This window comes from Bufo gargarizans, chromosome 3, assembly GCF_014858855.1.
Source record: "Bufo gargarizans isolate SCDJY-AF-19 chromosome 3, ASM1485885v1, whole genome shotgun sequence".
In the NCBI taxonomy this organism is placed as follows: Eukaryota; Metazoa; Chordata; class Amphibia; order Anura; family Bufonidae; genus Bufo; species Bufo gargarizans.
In genome coordinates, this window is record NC_058082.1 from 125377801 (window position 1) to 125398883 (window position 21083).

The 21083-nt window shown below is 44.1% G+C and overlaps 1 protein-coding gene across 3 annotated transcripts in view; it reads right to left on the bottom strand.

Moving 5' to 3' along the window:
* LACC1 (laccase domain containing 1) overlaps window positions 1–21083 on the bottom strand; it is a 56289-nt gene that overhangs the window by 22197 nt on the left and 13009 nt on the right. For all 3 annotated transcript variants that reach the window (XM_044286014.1, XM_044286015.1, XM_044286016.1), the window contains exons 2-3: window positions 15378–15973; window positions 2234–2415 (exon numbers count right to left, since the gene is read on the bottom strand). In XM_044286014.1, coding sequence (XP_044141949.1) covers window positions 2234–2415; window positions 15378–15957 — 762 coding nt within the window. In that variant the 5' untranslated portion in view covers window positions 15958–15973. The remainder of the gene's footprint in view (window positions 1–2233; window positions 2416–15377; window positions 15974–21083) is intronic.

The window sequence follows — 21083 nt, forward strand, 5'->3', positions numbered from 1 at the left end:
CCCCCAGAATGAATTTTACTGGTGGGCCCTAGACTCCCCAGTCTGACACTGACTGCCAATCCACACTGAACTGGGAGAGAGATGTGGGGTCATTTATCAAACTGGTGTAAAGTGGAACTTAGTTGCCCAAAGAACCAATCAGATTCTACCATTCATTTTCCAAAAGAGCTGTCAAATATGAAAGGTGGAATCCGATTGGTTGCTATGGGCAACTAAGCCAGTTCTACTTTACACCAGTTTGATAAATGACCCCTATGCTTTCTAGCGGCTGCGGAAGGAGCAGTGGCACTGGAACCAGGATGCTATGACCAGGTAAGTGTTTTTTTTTTAGGTAACAAAAAATAAGTTACGGTAAGTGTCTTTTTTAGTTAAAAATAAATTCTTTCCTGCCGCCTATATGGACTCAACATGTCCTGCAGAGCTGTACAGAGATTTTCATTACTACATTAGAGCCTTACACAGGCCAACCATCTTCCTCACGAATGCATAATCAAAAGGTTTTTACAAGATAATATTGATAACCTGTCCTTAGGATATATCAGTCTATGGCGGTCGGCCTGTTCATTTTTACGTCGTAACACAACCAAGAATGCCGTGGCTGGTCTGAGTGCTGCCAGTGAATGGGACGAAGCTGCGGTGCCTAACACAGCCATTAAGTGTATGCCATGGGTACGCCATTCCTGGGTATGGACCAAGGAAAATAATAAAGAAGCTGTGGAGGTAGTCAGACCCCCACCTATCAATACTGCTATTTTGTAAAACCCTTTAAGATTAGTTACAGAGAAGCCAAGCAGGCTTCCATCTTGTCAATTATATAACTAGGCAATATGATCATTTTGTGGCTCCAACTGGTGGACAGTCTGAAAGCAGGATTGACCAGCACTGAATTAAAGGGGTTGTCTTGGTATTTTAGTGGCCCTGCCAGTCCTGGTAATTTTTTTCTACTGTGCTGCTTCCGCTGCTGACTGGAGGACAGGTGAGCAAATTGAGGAGGTGAGTGTTTTTGCGGAAACAGAGAAGGGGGCACTAATGGTAGCATTATTCTAACTGGGGGGCACTAATAGGGGGCATTATTCTAACTGGGGGAACTAATGGGGGCATTATTTTAACTGGGGGCACTAATGGGGTAATTATTCTAACTGGGGGCACTAACGGGGGCATTATTATTGTGGGGGCACTAATGGGGGGGAATTATTATTCCTGGGGGTACAAATGGCGGGCATTAATTCTGGGGTGCACTAAGGGGGACATTATTCTTACTGGAGTGTACTGATGGGGGGCACTACTATTACTGGGGGGCACTAATGGGGGCATTAATATTACTGGAGGGCAATAATGTGGACAGTATTAATTCTGGGGGGTGCTAATGGGGACATAACTATTACTGGGGGCACTAATGGGAGCATTATTAATTCTGGGCGGCACTAATGGGGGCATTAATATTATTGGGAGCCACAGTATGATAGCGACTTAACATGTGTGTTAAGCCATGCACATAACCACACCCCCTTTGGGTGTGGCTTAACGTGGACGGTATTTTTTGTTGGGAAAGGTGGCAACCCTACTTGGTGCCGACACCTCACGGGGCTTCAACCTGTGCCACTGAACATAAAAAATTCCCTCACTTGACTGCAGTACGACTGTGGCTTCGTTCCTGGCCACTTCTAATTCCCAGGACCAGATCCTATCACTGGCAGCTGGATCCTATTACTACTGCAGCCAATCACAGGCGTCAGAGGTCAGCAGCTTAAATTCTACATCAGAGCGGTGGCGTAGCATTGAAGCTATGGTGACCTGTGATTGGCTGCAGTGGACACAGGACCAGACTGCTCCCTGGTCCTGTGGGGACTGAAAGTGTCTGGGGGTGGAGCAGCATCAGGACCTCGACAGGTGAGAGGGATTTTAACCCCTTTAATTTTATTATCATACTCAGGTTGCATGTTCATATGCAGGTGATTATTTTTTATTGATATAGCATATACTGTAACATGTTCAGCAGTACTTGACAAAATAAAAAAAGTAATAAACATAAAGAACAAGGATCCTGTACAGCTTACAATCTTAGAGGACATGGGCGGGAAAACATAAAGGATTAAGGTGCCTTATGTGTACAGCAGGCCTGTCCGGAAGTACAAAATGAGGAGAATATACAGTACCTAATGCTAAATGATCCAGTCATTCATCCAGTATACACTGAGGAACCGTACAGTGCTAGGCCTGAAAGTGGAATTACCTTCACAGGCTTATATGTGTGAGGATCAAATCCTGCAGCCTTTCCAAGACGGCGGAGGTTTTCTGCAACAACCGCCTTTGGATCTCTTCTTTTTGAACTGCTGAACATATTTAAGGAGCTGAGGGTCCTTATAGAAGAAATGCCACCACATCGTGTAGTAAACCCATGAAGAAAGATATCCTCTGCATATTGAAGGAGAAATCAGTCAAGTGAAATTGACACTGAGAGTTCAATAAAATAGGTTTTCTACTTTATATCGGTAACGCTTCATTATTGTACAATAGACTGTCACTAGACAAAGAAAGCTGCAATAAAAAAAAAAAAAAAAAAAACAGGGCGCAAAAAACTCAAGAAAAAAAAAAATCCGATCTGTCCCACCCCCTAAGGGGGCTGAAACACTACATCTTTATCTTGTTATAAAAAGTTGTTTTCAGATCCTTTCTTCCTATAGAGAAGTCTATGGGAAAAGAGATGTATCAGAGGGGCTCTGGCTGGGTGATAAATCGGGTGCAGGGATAGACACTTTTGTTTATCTTTATGCCAACTTGGGTTCATTGGCTTAGTTAGAGACAGAACGTTATGCCAAAATTGTGCCACATGCCCCTTTTCCTGTGAAGCCACGCCCCTTTGCAGTAAACCACACCCCTTTGTTAAAGAATTTCTATAAACCTAGAGAGGCCAAATTGCGCCAATTTACGCTAGAGTCTAGGTGAGCCACGGTGTTTGTAGGGTGCATCATAATTTCCTATTGGCCAAAATATAATATCTTACTGCAGAGTTTTTGTTCCAAAAAGAGCCTTACTAAAGTCACATTTTTCAATAAAAGCCATAGTGTGAAACCAACTCTAGGGTCCATTCACACGTCCGTTGTTTATTTCCTGATCTGTTCCGTTTTTTGTGAAACAGATCTGGACCAGTTCTGTACCCATTCATTTTCAATGGGTCCAGAAAAAAATCGGACAGCTCAATGTCTGATTTTTTTTCAGGACCCATTGAAAATGAATGGGTACAGAACTAGTCCAGATCTGTTCCGCAAAAAACGGAACAGATCAGGAAAGAAACAACGGACGTGTGAATGGACCCTTAAGGCTACTTTCACACTTGCATTCTGGAGCACTCCGTTCTGTACAGTTACATTTTGTGCCATTGACAATGAATGGGGACAAAACAAAAGCGTTTTTCTCTGGTATTGAGATTCTCTGCCAGATCTCAATACTGGAAAAGTTAAACGCAGATGTGAAAGTAGTCTAAGACAAACTTGATAAATGGGTGGATTCCAGGCAATCAGACCTGTTATCATGATAATTTTCTTTCTGGGAAAAATGAACACAAGTACATTGACTTCTCTAGTGTACTGGAATTTAGGAGTGTACCCAGTATAAGGCCCCATGCACTCGAATGTATTTTCTATCCGTGTCTATTCCATTTTTTTTTTTGCGGACTGTATGCGAAACTATTACTTTTAATGGGTCCGCAAAAAATCAAAAGGCACTCCATGTGCATCCCGTTACCGTATGTCCTTATTTTCCGTTCTGCAAAAAAATAGAACATGTCCTATTATTGTCCGCATTAAGGACAAGGATAGTATTGTTCTATTAGGGGCCAGCTGTTCCATTCCGCAAAATATGGAATGCACATGGACGTCATCCGTATTGTGTGCGGATCCGTTTTTGCAGACCTCAAAATACCTACGGCCGTCTGCATGAGGCCTAACACATATGTCCAGGTCACTTACAGCTGTATGTGCTGAGGTCTAAAGAAAGGTAAAGCAATTAAATCTATTTACAGTGGTATAGCACCATCTACAGGATGTTAAGAAGAATGCATCCAATAACCGACAAACAAAGAAATCCCACACAAGGCCTCTTGCACATGACCGTATGGGTTATTAAGTATTTTGTGGGTCGCTAAAAATTCGGATGATGTGTGCATTCCATTTTTTTGCGGAACGGAACAGCTGGCCCCTGATAGAACAGTACTATCTTTGTCCTTTATGCAGACAATAATAGGACATGTTAAGGGGCGTAACTAGAAGTGACTGGGCCCCACAGCAAATATTTGTAAGGGCCCCCCTCAGCGCGCTTCGCACCTCCCTCCTCTGTGTAAACCCCACTCCTTTGGCACAGTGTAGCGGTATACTGTATATTGTGTGGCACAGTGTAGAGGTATACTGTATATCGTGGGGCATAGTGTAGAGGTATACTGTACATCGTGGGGCACAGTGTAGAGGTATACTGTATATTGTGTGGCACTGTGTAGAGGTATACTGTATATTGTGGGGCATAGTGTAGAGGTATACTGTATATTGTGGGGCACAGTGTAGAGGTATACTGTATATTGTGGGGCACAGTGTAGAGGTATACTGTATACTGTGTGTCACAATGTAGAGGTATACTGTATATTGTGTGGCACAGTGTAGAGGTATACTGTATATTGTGTGGCACTGTGTAGAGGTATACTGTATATTGTGTGGCACAGTGTAGAGGTATACTGTATATTGTGGGGCACAGTGTAGAGGTATACTGTATATTGTGTGGCACAGTGTAGCGGTATACTGTATATTGTGTGGCACAGTGTAGCGGTATACTGTATATTGTGTGGCACAGTGTAGAGGTATACTGTATATTGTCTGGCACAGTGTAGCGGTATACTGTATATTGTGGTGCACAGTGTAGAGGTATACTGTATATTGTGTGGCACAGTGTAGAGGTATACTGTATATTGTGTGGCACAGTATAGAGGTATGCTGTATATTGTGGGGCACAGTGTAGAGGTATACTGTATATTGTGTGGCACAGTGTAGAGGTATACTGTATATTGTGTGGCACAGTGTAGAGGTATACTGTATATTGTGTGGCACAGTGTAGAGGTATACTGTATATTGTGGGGCACAGTGTAGAGGTATACTGTATATTGTGTGGCACAGTGTAGCGGTATACTGTATATTGTGTGGCACAGTGTAGCGGTATACTGTATATTGTGTGGCACAGTGTAGAGGTATACTGTATATTGTGTGGCACAGTGTAGAGGTATACTGTATATTGTGTGGCACAGTGTAGCAGTATACTGTATATTGTGGGGCACAGTGTAGAGGTATACTGTATATTGTGTGGCACAGTGTAGAGGTATACTGTATATTGTGTGGCACAGTATAGAGGTATGCTGTATATTGTGGGGCACAGTGTAGAGGTATACTGTATATTGTGTGGCACAGTGTAGCGGTATACTGTATATTGTGTGGCACAGTGTAGAGGTATACTGTATATTGTGGGGCACAGTGTAGAGGTATACTGTATATTGTGGGGCACAGTGTAGAGGTATACTGCATATTGTGTGGCACAGTGTAGAGGTATACTGTATATTGTGTGGCACAGTGTAGAGGTATACTGTATATTGTGTGGCACAATGTAGAGGTATACTGTATATTGTGGGGCACAGTGTAGAGGTATACTGTATATTGTGTGGCACAGTGTAGAGGTATACTGTATATTGTGTGGCACAGTGTAGAGGTATACTGTATATTGTGTGGCACAGTGTAGAGGTATGCTGTATATTGTGGGGCACAGTGTAGAGGTATACTGTATATTGTGTGGCACAGTGTAGCGGTATACTGTATATTGTGTGGCACAGTGTAGAGGTATACTGTATATTGTGGGGCACAGTGTAGAGTATATTGTATATTGTGTGGCACAGTGTAGAGGTATGCTGTATATTGTGGGGCACAGTGTAGAGGTATACTGTATATTGTGTGGCACAGTGTAGAGGTATACTGTATATTGTGTGGCACAGTGTAGTGGTATACTGTATATTGTGGGGCACAGTGTAGAGGTATACTGTATATTGTGGGGCACAGTGTAGAGGTATACTGTATATTGTGTGGCACAGTGTAGAGGTATGCTGTATATTGTGTGGCACGGTGTAGAGGTATACTGTATATTGTGGGGTACGGTGTAGAGGTATACTGTATATTGTGTGGCACAGTGTAGAGGTATACTGTATATTGTGGGGCACAGTGTAGAGGTATACTGTATATTGTGTGGCACAGTTTAGAGGTATACTGTATATTGTGGGGCACAGTGTAAAGGTATACTGTATATTGTGGGGCACAGTGTAGAGGTATACTGTATATTGTGTGGCACAGTGTAGAGTATATTGTATATTGTGTGGCACAGTGTAAAGGCATACTGTATATTGTGTGGCACAGTGTAGAGGGTTACTGTATATTGTGGGGCAGTGTAGAGGTATACTGTATATTGTGTGGCACAGTGTAGAGGTATACTGTATATTGTGTGGCACAGTGTAGAGGTATACTGTATATTGTGGGGCACAGTGTAGAGGTATACTGTATATTGTGTGGCACAGTGTAGAGGTATACTGTATATTGTGTGGCACAGTGTAGAGGTATGCTGTATATTGTGGGGCACAGTGTAGAGGTATACTGTATATTGTGTGGCACAGTGTAGCGGTATACTGTATATTGTGTGGCACAGTGTAGAGGTATACTGTATATTGTGGGGCACAGTGTAGAGGTATACTGTATATTGTGTGGCACAGTGTAGAGTATATTGTATATTGTGTGGCACAGTGTAGAGGTATACTGTATATTGTGTGGCACAGTGTAGAGGTATACTGTATATTGTGGGGCACAGTGTAGAGGTATACTGTATATTGTGTGGCACAGTGTAGAGGTATACTGTATATTGTGTGGCACAATGTAGAGGTATACTGTACATTGTGGACCACAGTGTAGAGGTATACTGTACATTGTGGGGCACAGTATAGAAATATACTGTACATTGTGGGGCACAGTATAGAGGTATACTGTATATTGTGTGGCACAGTGTAGCGGTATACTGTACATTGTGGGGCACAGTGTAGAGGTATACTGTACATTGTGGGGCACAGTGTAGCGGTATACTGTACATTGTGGGGCACAGTATAGAGGTATACTGTACATTGTGGGGCACAGTATAGAGGTATACTGTATATTGTGTGGCACAGTGTAGCAGTATACTGTACATTGTTGGGCACAGTGTAGAGGTATACTGTATATTGTGGGGCACAGTGTAGGCTACATGTGTATAACATAAACATATTCCACATGAAAACTTACAGATACTTGGGCCTTGGGGATCTCGGACGCCACTTCACCACATTGGCCGGGGGCTCGGTGGAGCTGATGTTGTGTTTTATCCTAATGAGAAAGATTTCATAATAAGGATTTGGAGAAGGGGCAGAGGGATAGCAGAGCACGGAGAGGCCGGTGCTGCTACTAGGGGGTCATACCATGGGGGAGTAATAAAGCCCACCATAATGACCCCCCCCCCCCCCCCCCAGTAGTAATAATTCTCCTTATAATGTGACAGTGCAAAAATACCCCCTTGTAATGCCCCCAGTTGAGCTAATGTCCCCATAGTGCCCCCATAATGTGCCAGTATAAAATACCCCTATATAGTGCCCCCAGTAAATTCCCCCATAGTGCTCCTCTCCCCCCTTCCTGCTAGTGCCCCCCATAATGTACCAGTATAAAATGCCCCATATATAGTGCCCCAGTAGATGCCCTCAGTGTCCGGCCTCTGATAGGCTGCCGGCCTAGTGTCCCCCATAATGCCCCCCAATAATGTGCCAGTAAGTGTCCCCATAGATGCCCCCCCCAACATGTGCCAGTATCAAGTGCCTCTCCCCCCCCCACATGTCCCAGTATCATAGTGCCATCTCCCCCCATGTGCCAGTATCAAGTGCCTCTCTCCTTCCCACCCCCATGTGCCAGTATCATAGTGCCAAACCCCCCCATGTGCCTGTATCAAGTGCCTCTCTCTTCCCCCCCCCCCATGTCCCATTATCATAGTGCCATCTCCCCCCCAAAAAAGTGCCAGTATTAAGTGCCTCCCCCCCCCATGTGCCAGTATCATAGTGCCAACCCCCCCCCACACACACACACACACACACACACACATGCCAGTATCAAGTGCCTCTCTCCTCCCCCCCATGTCCCAGTATCATAGTGCCATCTCTCCCCCCCCCCCCCCCCCCCCCCACAAAAAGTGTGCTGGGACAGCTGTCATATAGAGATATAGCAGTGCTGGGTGTGTTGGGGGCAGCTGACGTGTCTATTGATGTAGCAGAGCTGGCTGTGTTTCGGCAGCTGTCATGTGTATAGATGTAGTAGAGCTGGGTTTGCTAGGGCAGCTGTCATATATAGAGATATAGTAGAGCTGAGTGTGCTGGTGCAGCTGTCATGTGTATAGATGTAGCAGAGCTGGGTGTGTTTGGGCAGCTGTCATGTGTATAGATGTAGCAGAGCTGGCTGTGTTTCGGCAGCTGTCATGTGTATAGATGTAGTAGAGCTGGGTGGGTTTGGGCAGCTGTCATGTGTATAGATGTAGTAGAGCTGGGTTTGCTGGGGCAGCTGTCATATATAATATATCAACACATATCAACATATATAGAGATATAGTAGAGCCAAGTGTGCTGGTGCAGCTGTCATGTGTATAGATGTAGCAAAGCTGGGTGTGTTTGGGCAGCTGTCATGTGTATAGATGTAGTAGAGCTGGGTTTGCTGGGGCAGCTGTCATATAGAGATATAGCAGTGCTGGGTGTGTTGGGGGCAGCTGACGTGTCTATTGATGTAGCAGAGCTGGCTGTGTTTCGGCAGCTGTCATATGTATAGATGTAGTAGAGCTGGGTTTGCTAGGGCAGCTGTCATATATAGAGATATAGTAGAGCTGAGTGTGCTGGTGCAGCTGTCATGTGTATAGATGTAGCAGAGCTGGGTGTGTTTGGGCAGCTGTCATGTGTATAGATGTAGTAGAGCTGGATTTGCGGGGCAGCTGTCATATATAGAGATATAGCAGAGCTGAGTGTGCTGGGACAGCTGTCATATAGAGATATAGCAGTGCTGGGTGTGTTGGGGGCAGCTGTCATGTGTATATATGTACACTTAGCCAGCTATAACAGTAGAAGTCTTATATTTTTCCAATCTGTTGTAATGCAGCCTTTATGGTTGTGTGGGTTAATGCTTTGCCACTGATACATTGGAGGTTGTGGGTTTGAATCCCAGACACACCAGGAGACTTTAGCAGACAGTAAGATTAGATGACATTAGCGGCTGCTGTGAAGGGGCCCTGAACACGATATTTAACTAACTTGAAAATAAACTGTCACACACGCTGCCGGGGCGCTGGGCCCCGAAGCAGCTGCTTCCCCGGTAGTTACGCCACTGGACATGTTCTATCTTTGAACGCAATGGAAATACGGAAACGGAAGGCTATGGAGTACCTTCTTTTTTTTGCGGATCCATTGAAATTAATGGTTCCGTATATGGTCCGTATATGGTCCGTATACGGAACGCAAAAAATGGAACGGAAATGGAAAAGAAAAAGGATTGTGTGCAAGAGGCCTAAGTGGATGCTTTTGTAAGAACGGGTGCGGACCAATTAATTTCAATGGGGCCGCAAAAGATGCAGGCAGCACACCGTGTATTGTCTGCAACCGTTGTTCCGTTCCACGGCCCCGCAAAAAATATAGAGCAGGTCCTATTCTTTTCCGCAATTGCGGACAAGAATAGGTATTTTCTATGAGAGTGACGGCCATGTGCAATTTGCGGACTGCAAAACACATACGGTTGTGTGAATGAGCCCTTATACTGAATCTTTTCCCATAAATCTATATATAAATCTGCTCAGCTTCTCCTGCTCTATAACCTGCTGTCTGCAGATTACTCTGCATTTTCATGGTGACAGGTTTTCATTAAAGGGCGCCTGTCAGCTTCTATGAGCCTATTAAACTAATCACAGTTGCATGTAGGGTTTTTCTAGACAATTTAAACTACCTTTCCTTTGCAGATGATCTCTTGTGGCACTGGGCAGAAATAGCATATTTAAAAAATGTGCAAATTAGGATTTTACAGCACCAAAGAGGGTCCCTTGCCCCTAGGTTCACCTAAGTTCTGTCTCTGTTCTCAGTAAGTCCCTAGGGCAAAGTGTCTGAGTTCTGCTCTCCACTGGCCCCCTAATCTCACATCTGCACCATGAGCCAGAATTTTGGCACAGAATCTCGTTAGTGCGCAGGAGAGAAAACCTGTACTGTGCAAGCGCTAAAATTCTGTGCAGGTATGAAATCATGGGGCCAGGCAAGAGCAGGATGAAGATGTGCTTTCCCAGGCATGAGCCTGCTCTTGGTACTCCAAACATCTAATCTGCATATTTAAAAAAATACTTTTTTTTTCTCAACACTGCAATTATAATTAGATTAATAGGCTAAAATATGCTGACAGATTCCCTTTAAAATCTGTTCTTTCCCACTGAAAACGATAAGTGGGGGGAATGATAACCAGGCGGGCAGAAAAGACATGAAGCCCTTGGGGCATTCTACAACCTTGGCAAGACAGATGATGTTTTTCTTATTACCATGACAACGTGCTAGTGTACTATTCATGTAGATTTCATTAATACGTCTCCTAGCATGTAATTAATATTTTAGCAAATACTATATTTACCAATTACCACCCATGCATTTTTTTCAATTCTCCCTAATTAGGCTACTTTCACACTTGCGCTTGATCGGATCCGTTCTGAACGGATCCGATCATATTAATGCAGACGGAGGCTCCGTTCAGTACGGATCCGTCTGCATTAATAACTTTTAAAAAATTCGCAAGTGCGCAAGTAGCCTGCGCGGATCCGTTCAGACTTTCAATGTAAAGTCAATGGGGGACGGATCCGCTTGAAGATTGAGCCATATGGTGACATCTTCAAGCGGATCCGTTCCCATTGACTTACATTGTAAGTCTGAACGGATCCGCACGCCTCCGCACGGCCAGGCGGACACCCGAACGCTGCAAGCAGCGTTCAGCTGTCCGCCTGTCCGTGTGGAGGCGAGCGGAGGCTGAACGCCGCCAGACTGATGCAGTCTGAGCGGATCCGCATCCATTCAGACTGCATCAGGGCTGGACGGAGGCGTTCGGGTCCGCTCGTGAGCTCCTTCAAACGGAGCTCACGAGCGGACCGACGAACGCTAGTGTGAAAGTAGCCTTAGTTGTATGCTAATGATCTGAAGGTATAAGTAGACTCTTTCACGCCATAGTTTTGGGAGATAGTTCAGCAAGTTCAAAGGTTTTTCTGGGATTTTCACTAGAGACCCTGGTCCAGCCCCTCACTGTTAGGGCTCATGCACACGACAGTATGGCTTTTTCAGTGTTTTGCGGTCCGTTTTTTACGAGTCTGTTGTTCCGTTTTTTGTTTCCATTGGGTTTCCGTTTACTTTCCGTTTTTCCAGATGCCATATAGAGTATACAGTAATTACATAGAAAAAAATTGGGCTGGGCATAACATTTTCAATAGATGGTTCAGCAAAAACGGAACGCATACGGAAGACCTACAGATGCCTTTCCGTATGTGTTCTGTTTTTTTTGCCAACCCATTGACTTGAATGGAGCCAAGCACCGTGATTTGCGGACAAGAATAGGACATGTTCTATCTTTTTACGGTACGGAAATACTGAAACGGAATGCACACGGAGTCACTTCAGTTTTTTTTGCTGAACCATTGAAATGAATGGTTCAGTATATGTACCACTGAACCAGTATACTGAACTCAAAATACTGTTGTGTGCATGAGCCCTTAAGGTAGTTTCACACTATCTTTAAGAGCTCTTCGACAGGCTGTTTAGGCAGAGAACAGCCTGCTGAAGCTCTCTGGATCCAGTATAGCCGCACGCGGCGGTTTTTGTAAGGCCGAATCCCAGCATATTTGCTTGGAAGCTGCTGGATCTCCGCCAGATCCCATTATAGTCTATGGCAGGCATGTCCAAACTGCAGCCCTCCCGCTGTTGCAAAACTACAACTCCCAGCATGCCCTAATAGCTGTAAGCTATCCAGGCATGCTGGGAGTTGTAGTTTTGCAACAGCTGGAGGGCCGCAGTTTGGACATGCCTGGTCTATGGGTTCGGCGGACATGCTGTAACATCTAAGCTAGAACAGCCTGCTGGAGAGCTCCTAAAGTGTAGCTTTCATTCTTTTTTTTTTTTGTAATGTGTAGGAGCAGTGATACTGACCATTTTTGTAATATACTTTAATTACTGAAAATTTTAATTTGAAAAATAGCTATAAAGTAGCCAATTTTATGCATTAGCAACGCTCCTCTGTCTTCTATTTTCTTAACTGTGGAAACACGCTCCACACTGACTGCTGCTGCCTCTCTCCTCATTTATATCTACAGTATAGAGACAGTGAGGGCAGCAGCAGTCAGGGTTCAGCACGTCTCCACAGTGACTGCTGCTGCCTCTCTCCTCATTTATATCTACAGTATAGAGACAGTGAGGGCAGCAGCAGTCAGGGTTCAGCACGTCTCCACAGTGACTGCTGCTGCCTCTCTCCTCATTTATATCTACAGTATAGAGACAGTGAGGGCAGCAGCAGTCAGGGTTCAGCACGTCTCCACAGTGACTGCTGCTGCCTCTCTCCTCATTTATATCTACAGTATAGAGACAGTGAGGGCAGCAGCAGTCAGGGTTCAGCACGTCTCCACAGTGACTGCTGCTGCCTCTCTCCTCATTTATATCTACAGTATAGAGACAGTGAGGGCAGCAGCAGTCAGGGTTCAGCACGTCTCCACAGTGACTGCTGCTGCCTCTCTCCTCATTTATATCTACAGTATAGAGACAGTGAGGGCAGCAGCAGTCAGGGTTCAGCACGTCTCCACAGTGACTGCTGCTGCCTCTCTCCTCATTTATATCTACAGTATAGAGACAGTGAGGGCAGCAGCAGTCAGGGTTCAGCACGTCTCCACAGTGACTGCTGCTGCCTCTCTCCTCATTTATATCTACAGTATAGAGACAGTGAGGGCAGCAGCAGTCAGGGTTCAGCACGTCTCCACAGTGACTGCTGCTGCCTCTCTCCTCATTTATATCTACAGTATAGAGACAGTGAGGGCAGCAGCAGTCAGGGTTCAGCACGTCTCCACAGTGACTGCTGCTGCCTCTCTCCTCATTTATATCTACAGTATAGAGACAGTGAGGGCAGCAGCAGTCAGGGTTCAGCGCGTCTCCACAGTGACTGCTGCTGCCTCTCTCCTCATTTATATCTACAGTATAGAGACAGTGAGGGCAGCAGCAGTCAGGGTTCAGCGCGTCTCCACACTGACTGCTGCTGCCTCTCTCCTCATTTATATCTACAGTATAGAGACAGTGAGGGCAGCAGCAGTCAGGGTTCAGCACGTCTCCACAGTGACTGCTGCTGCCTCTCTCCTCATTTATATCTACAGTATAGAGAGAGAGACAGTGAGGGCAGCAGCAGTCAGGGTTCAGCGCGTCTCCACAGTGAAGTAAACAGAAGACAGAGCATTGCTAATGCACGAAATGGGCCACTTTAGAGCTATTTCAGTAATTAAAGCATATTACAAAAATGGTCAATATTACTGCCCGTACACATTGCAAAAAATAATAAAGAATGACAGTTACACTTGTACTCCATTTGCCGGAATTACACGCCGGATCCGTAACACCGCAAGTGAACTGAAAGCATTTGAAGACTGATCAGTCTTCAAAATGCGTTCAGTGTTACTATGGCAGCCAGGACGCTATTAAAGTCCTGGTTACCATAGTAATAGTGGGGAGCGGGGGAGCAGTATACTTACAGTCCGTGCGGCTCCCGGGGCGCTCCAGAATGACGTCAGAGCGCCCCATGCGCATGGATGATGTGATCCATGTGATCACGTCATCCATGCGCGTGGGGCGCCCTGATGTCACTCTGAAGCGCCACCGAGAGCCGCACGAGCGGTAAGTACCGGGACTTTAGCGTCCTGGCAGCCATGGTAACCATTCAGAAAAAGCTAAACGTCGGATCCGGTAATGCGCCGAAACGACGTTTAGCTTAAGGCCGGATCCGGCCTTGCGGCAAGTGTTCAGGATTTTTGGCCGGAGCAAAAAGCGCAGCATGCTGCGGTATTTTCTCCGGCCAAAAAACTTTACGGTCCTGAACTGAAGACATCCTGATGCATCCTGAACGGATTTCACTCCATTCAGAATGCATTAGGATAAAACTGATCAGGATTTTTCCGGCATAGAGCCCCGACGAAGTAACTCTATGCCAGAAAAGAAATACGCAAGTGTGAAAGAGCCCTTACTCAGATGTGAAAGAGGCCTTAGCCTCTCCATTGAAAGGTGATCCCAAATTAAAGAGGATTTTTGATATTTTCATATTGATGGCCTATTCTCAAATTAGGTCATCAATATGAGATCAGCAGATGTCTGACTCCCGGCACCCCTGCTGATCAGCTGTATGAAGAGGCCATGGCACTCTGTGAGTGCTTAGGTCTCTTCCTACGCTATGTGACATCATGACCTAGGCACAGCTGCTATCAAATGGACAAGTCTGTGCTTGGTAAGCTGCGAGGAGGCCTAAGCAATCACCGGAGCTTCCTCAAACAGTGGATCGTTGGGGGTGCTGGGAGTCGGACTTGGACTCATATTGATGACCTAGTCTGAGGATAGGCCACCAAGATGAAAATCCCCCCCAAAAAAATGTAATCTGCATATGGTATCACCTTTCAGTGGAAAAGCTAACAGTGAGTGGCTGGACTATGCTCTCTAGTGCAATTGTATCTTTATTTTTAATGCTTATTTTGCTATTTTTCTTCTGTTCTCTGAATATATTTTGACTTAGGATAAATCGTGTTTGTAGGCCTGGTGTTGGAGTGCAGCATTCACATCACAAGGATCTTTTACTCAGGAGAGAGGATGGTTTTCCTTATTCCTGTTACAACTAAAGAAAACAATCCCCATAAGATTTGCAAAAAATAGAAATAATCAACTATTCCTGTAAATGATCTTCAGGTTGCACCTGTGCTTCTATGTGGCACACAAACACTATAAACCCCACGGTATACTTGTACCAGCAGTGCCCATGCAATGCCTGACAATGGTTCTTGGTACATTCACAAGAAGATTTTTGTAGCCAGGTGAACCAGTTCTGTAATAAATGACTTAAGCTCTGTTACCTTTTAGTAAATGCCAGATGAAAATATTTCCCTAAAGACATGACGAGTCCTCAACTCCACCTTTGTTTATTCTCCGTCTACCCTGAGGCATTAATGCCCACATCAATAAACCCAACATATAAGGGCAATAGTATTCAAACCTTATTTACCTGGTATTCTCTGTGATTTAAGGACGGTCAGCACCCCATTTAGACTTGGGAGGCTTTGTAGGTATGACACGATGTTTCTTCTTGCAAGTTCTTTGGGGTCCTCATCAGGCAATTCATTCTTGTCTGGTTCTGTGCCACATAGCTGGTGATGTACATTATAACACTCCAGTCTGAATTTATACACAGCAGTAAAAAGCTGTTCTACGTATACATCCATTTCTAGCTTCCTCTGCTGGGGCAGAATAATTAGTGCAGTGCTTTTGTCCAGTTCATCTATTTCTTGTTTGATAGTATACAGTATACCGGCCAAATTTGTGTCCTTTACAATCTTATATCCATTTTTAAAGCTATCAAGGTAAGTTTCTGGTATATCAAAAAGTGTATCTGAATTACTTTCCTTATATATAGGATCCTGGTCGCACATGAAGTAGATGAATGGTATGTTGGTGCCATAGTGTTTTTCATTAATACTCCTGATGTGCTGTAAAGCTTTGTCTCTGTTGAGGCTATTACTTTTATGACAACCATCGTCAAAAAGGTTGATCAGTACTATTTGCTCCTTGCAAGTTTCTTCATCCATTGTTGTCCTATGATGTCTAAAAGACAAAATAGTTTAATTTCTGAAAATAGTCCAGGTCAAACTGAAAAAGTGTGAAAAAGTATTTAATCTTTATAAAACATTTCAGACCAAAACGTACAGATAGTAGTAACGGCATAGTGGGTCTTCCTGAGCCTTAGTTCTTGAGTTTTCAATGAGGTTTCTGTTTTAAATATTTAATAAATTTCAAGGAATATAATCTGATCCAGCATTAAAGGGGTTGTCTCATCTCAGACAATGGGGGCATCTCACTAGGATATGCCCCCACTGTCTGATACGTGCGGGACCCACCCCTGGGACCTGCACCTATATCGAGAATGGAGCCCCGAAAGTGGTGGAGGGCACACTGCGCATGCACAACCGCCCTCTATTCGTTTTCTATGGGGCCGACGAAAATAGCCGAGGGCTGGCTCGGCTATTTCCGTCAGGCCCATAGAAGTGAACGGGAGGGGTGGCCGGTCATGCGCAGTGTGCTCCCATTCACTTCTAAGGGGGAAGTGCTTGCTGGTGGCCAGACCGGGGTTCTCCAGCCACCACTTTGTGGGGCACCATTCCTAATATAGGCTCGGGTCCCAGCGGTCCGCACACAGACAATGGGGGCATATCCTAGAGATATATGCCCCCCCCCCCCCCCATTATCTGAGATGAGACAACCCCTTAAAGCAAACATCAAAGAAATAAGTAAAGGAACGAAACATAGAGGCTGGTTTCACATCACTGTTTCATTTTCCGTTCTTCTGACCCGTCAGAAGAACTAGAAACAAAAAACAAATCCTGTACAAAACAGATCCTGTTGCTTCCATTATGCACATTTGGAATCCATTTTACCCATTTTCAGCTGAGATTTTTTTATTTTTTTTTTGATGGAAGAAAAGTCCTGAATGCAGTACTTTTCACCTCCATCTGTCATTTGTCCTCTCCTGTGTTCACTGTTTTGGTTCTTGTTTTGCACAGATTTGCATATATTGCCAGATTTCTGTGGCACTGTATGCCACAAAGATTGTATGTTTGATTGTGCAGCTTTGTGCATATACCATTCCCCTTTTCTCCTTACCTCAATGTCTTCTTGTCTCTGGAGAATCCCCTCTGCTTTCTGACATGTGCCGAAATTGGGAAAAGCAACTAAAACTCACCCATTAAGCCCCCCCCCCCCCCCCCCCCATACACAGGCTATTGTTGGGCAAACCCACAGTTTTCAGCAGGATCAGCCAATAATCTAATGTGGATGGGGAGATAAGGATTGGGTATGTTGGAGTCTGGCAGTGATTTTTTTCCACTCTCCCTATTAAAAAGAAATATATGCTCAGCGAAGCCGAGTGTGTATAAGTGTGTGGTAGCCAGTTGTTGGCTGAATGAGTGCTCGACCAACTGATATTAATGATCTATGCACCTTAACCCTTTAAGGACCATAAGATTACCGTTATCAATATAAAAATAATTATATATTTTTCCCTTTAAGAATGTATTTGAAAAACAAATAAATATAGATCCATTTGTTGATAAGAACTAATATTTTGACTCAAAACAAAAAAATAAGTATTTTAAGTTCTTAATCAGATGATACAGGCAATTAAAAACATGGGAGAAATACACCCCTTGGTCGGTCCTCAAAGGGTTAAATGGGTTGAACAGCGATTTATATTGATGATCCTCAAGATAGGTCTTCAATATCTGATCGGCGGGGGTCCGATACCCAGCACCCCTGCCAATCAGCTGTTTGAAGAGGAGGAAGTGCTCCCTGGAAAGAGCCGATTTCTGTTCATTACACTACACTTTGTCTCGGAATTGCACTTGAATGGAGTGAGCAATTGTAATTACACTACCCCACCGCTCCACAGGAGACAGCGCATAGTGTAAAGGCCAGGAAGCAGCGCTCACATGGAACACTTCCTCCTCGTCAAAACGCTGATCGGCAGGGGTGCCAGCCGATCAGATATTGATGACCTATCCTGAGGATAAAAATAAATATAATAAAATAATAAAACATGTTATGCTCACTTGTTTCTCCACCATCAGACCTCTGCTCACAGCCCCAATCAGACCTCCAATGTTAATTAGACCTCGGAACAGACCCCCAATGTTAATAAGTCCTTCAATCAGACCTCAGATGAGATCTACATATTAATAAGTCCCCCAATCAGACCTCAGATTAACCCTACATATTAATAAATCCCCCAATCAGACCTCAAATTAGACCTCAATAAGTCCCCCAATAAGACCTCAGATTAGACCTCTATGTTAATGACTCTTATGCTCAGATCAGATTTAAAAAAAATCTACTTACCTCTCCTGCTCTGGATGCTGCTTCCGCTTCTGTCATCTAGTGCTTTTTTTCTTCCTGCCACACGCTGTGCCGTAACCCAATGCGCACAGCATGAGGTCACAGTAATTGCCCAGCGAGCGGCCGAGGAAGACCAGAAAGCAGTTAATACAGTGCCCGGGGAGCGCTGCATTCATCGCTTCCCGATCCTCCTGTACTACTTCCATAACAGAAGCGCTCATTAGTATTCGCCCCATAAGACGCAATGACATTTCCCCCCCTCCTCCCATTTTTTTTTTTGGGGGGGGGGAGTGCGTCTTATAGGGCGAAAAATGCCTAGATAAAAATAGAAAGTAAATACAGTATTTTTCACAGTATAAGACGTACCTGCCCATAAGACACACCTAGGTTTTAGAGGAAGAAAATAAGATACCATAATATATACTCTTAAGATATTATGTATGATGGCAACAGGGCTAGCCTGGGGTTAAAAACAGCCCTTACCACGTCCTTAAATATGGAAACTACACCAAAAACATAACCCGCAGTGTCAGGCATCATTTTTTCAGTCAGGGAAAAATGTATGTTAAAAATGCAACAGATCGTAGCTTGCCAAACTTTTTTTTATTTTTTACTCAGGCTTCTTTAGCCAATCCAAGGTGATGCAGGATCCTGCCCAGCAACTAAATACTACTGCGCAGCACCAAACACCACTGTGCTATGCCCATATTACCTCCAGCAGCATTAACAAAATAATTCCCATGCAGCACACATAATAACTCCTACCAGGGCAAAATACCAGTGTAGCACAAGATACCTCCACCAATGTACCAAAACACCACAATGCAGTATAATATACCTTCCCAGAAGCACTAAACAAATAGCACACAGGAACAAAAATTATTTCCCAAAAACACCAAATAAATATCACAGTGCAACGTAAAATATCTCACAGCATTACCAAACAAATATCATACAGCTGCACAAAATACCATCCCAGCAATGTGAAACATATGGCACAGTGCAGCACAAAATACCATCCCAGCAGCGTCAAACATATGGCACAGTGCAGCACAAAATACCACACTGCGGCCTGCAGCCACCACTGCTCTGCTCACTCACTCCTTTGCTCCGGGCCAGAGTAGCTCTGTCCCTCCACACAGGCTGTGGCCTGCTCCTTGCCAGCTAGGCTTTCCACTCTCTGACCATCAGGCACGCAGCAAGCTCCCTCTGGCTCCTAAAAGGCTCAATGTGCATGCACCGTTATCTTCGCCAGCCAATGATTGCCCACCTTGGGTAACTTAAGGCACATTTCCCTGTGAGAAGGTGCCTGAGCAATACGTTCTAGTCTGTTAGTGTCCTAGCACAAAGGTGCGCTATTCTACATTTGTATAGCAGCTTATGTCTGTTTCCTAGATTTGACCATTCACTGCCTGACCAGACCACAGCCTGATCTCCGTATTGACTCTAAGCTGCTCGTTCTGACTTCAGACTGTATTTTGGATTGCGCTAACTATGCCTGGCCTGAATTTACTCTGTCTTTGACTATATAGCACCCAATGACACGTGGTTCATCTCTGTCTTAATCAGTGACATTCAGTGTAATGCGACATTACCTGTGCTACATCTCCTGTATAATGTTTGCCCATCCTAAATATCAGTGACATTCAGTTACATTCTTTTGCCGCTGGTGACAGCGACATTATCTGCGCTACATCTCCTGTATAACGTTTGCGCATCCTAAATATCTGTGACATTCAGTTTAACCCCTTAAGGACTCAGCCCTATTTCACCTTAAGGACTTGGCCATTTTTTGCAAATCTGACCAGTGTCACTTTAAGTGCTCATAACTTTAAAACGCTTTGACTTACCCAGGCCGTTCTGAGATTGTTTTTTCGTCACATATTGTACTTCATGACACTGCTAAAATTGGGTCAAAAAAGTGAATTTTTTTGCATAAAAAAATACCATATTTACCAAAAATTTAGAAAAATTAGCAAATTTCAAAGTTTCAGTTTCTCTACTTCTGTAATACATAGTAATACCCCCAAAAATTGTGATGACTTTACATTCCCCATATGTCTACTTCATGTTTGTAGCATTTTGGGAATGATATTTTATTTTTTGGGGATGTTACAAGGCTTAGAAGTTTAGAAGCAAATCTTGAAAATTTTCTGAAATTTACAAAAACCCAATTTTTAGGGACCACTACAGCTCTGAAGTCACTTTGCGAGGCTTACATAATAGAAACCGCCCAAAAATGACCCCATTCTATAAACTACACCCCTCAAGGTATTCAAAACTGATTTTACAAACTTTGTTAACCCTTTAGGTGTTGCACAAGAGTTATTGGCAAATGGGGATGAAATTTGAGAATTTCATTTTTTTGCCTAATTTTCCATTTTAACCCATTTTTTCCACTAACGAAGCAAGGGTTAACAGCCAAACAAGACTGTATCTTTATTGCCCTGACTCTGCCGTTTACAGAAACACCCCATATGTGGCCGTAAACTACTGTACGGGCACACAGCGGGGCGTAGAGTGAAAGGTGCGCCGTATGGTTTTTGGAAGGCAGATTTTGCTGGACAGTTTTTTTGACACCATGTCCCATTTGAAGCCCCCTGATGCACCCCTAGAGTAGAAACTCCATAAAAGTGACCCCATCTAAGAAACTACACCCCTGAAGGTATTCAAAACTGATTTTAGAAACTTTGTTAACCCTTTAGATGTTGCACAAGATTTAATGGAAAATAGAGATACAATTTCAAAATTTCACTTTTTTGGCAGATTTTCTATTTTAATATTTTTTTTCCAGTTACAAAGCAAGGGTTAACAGCCAAACAAAACT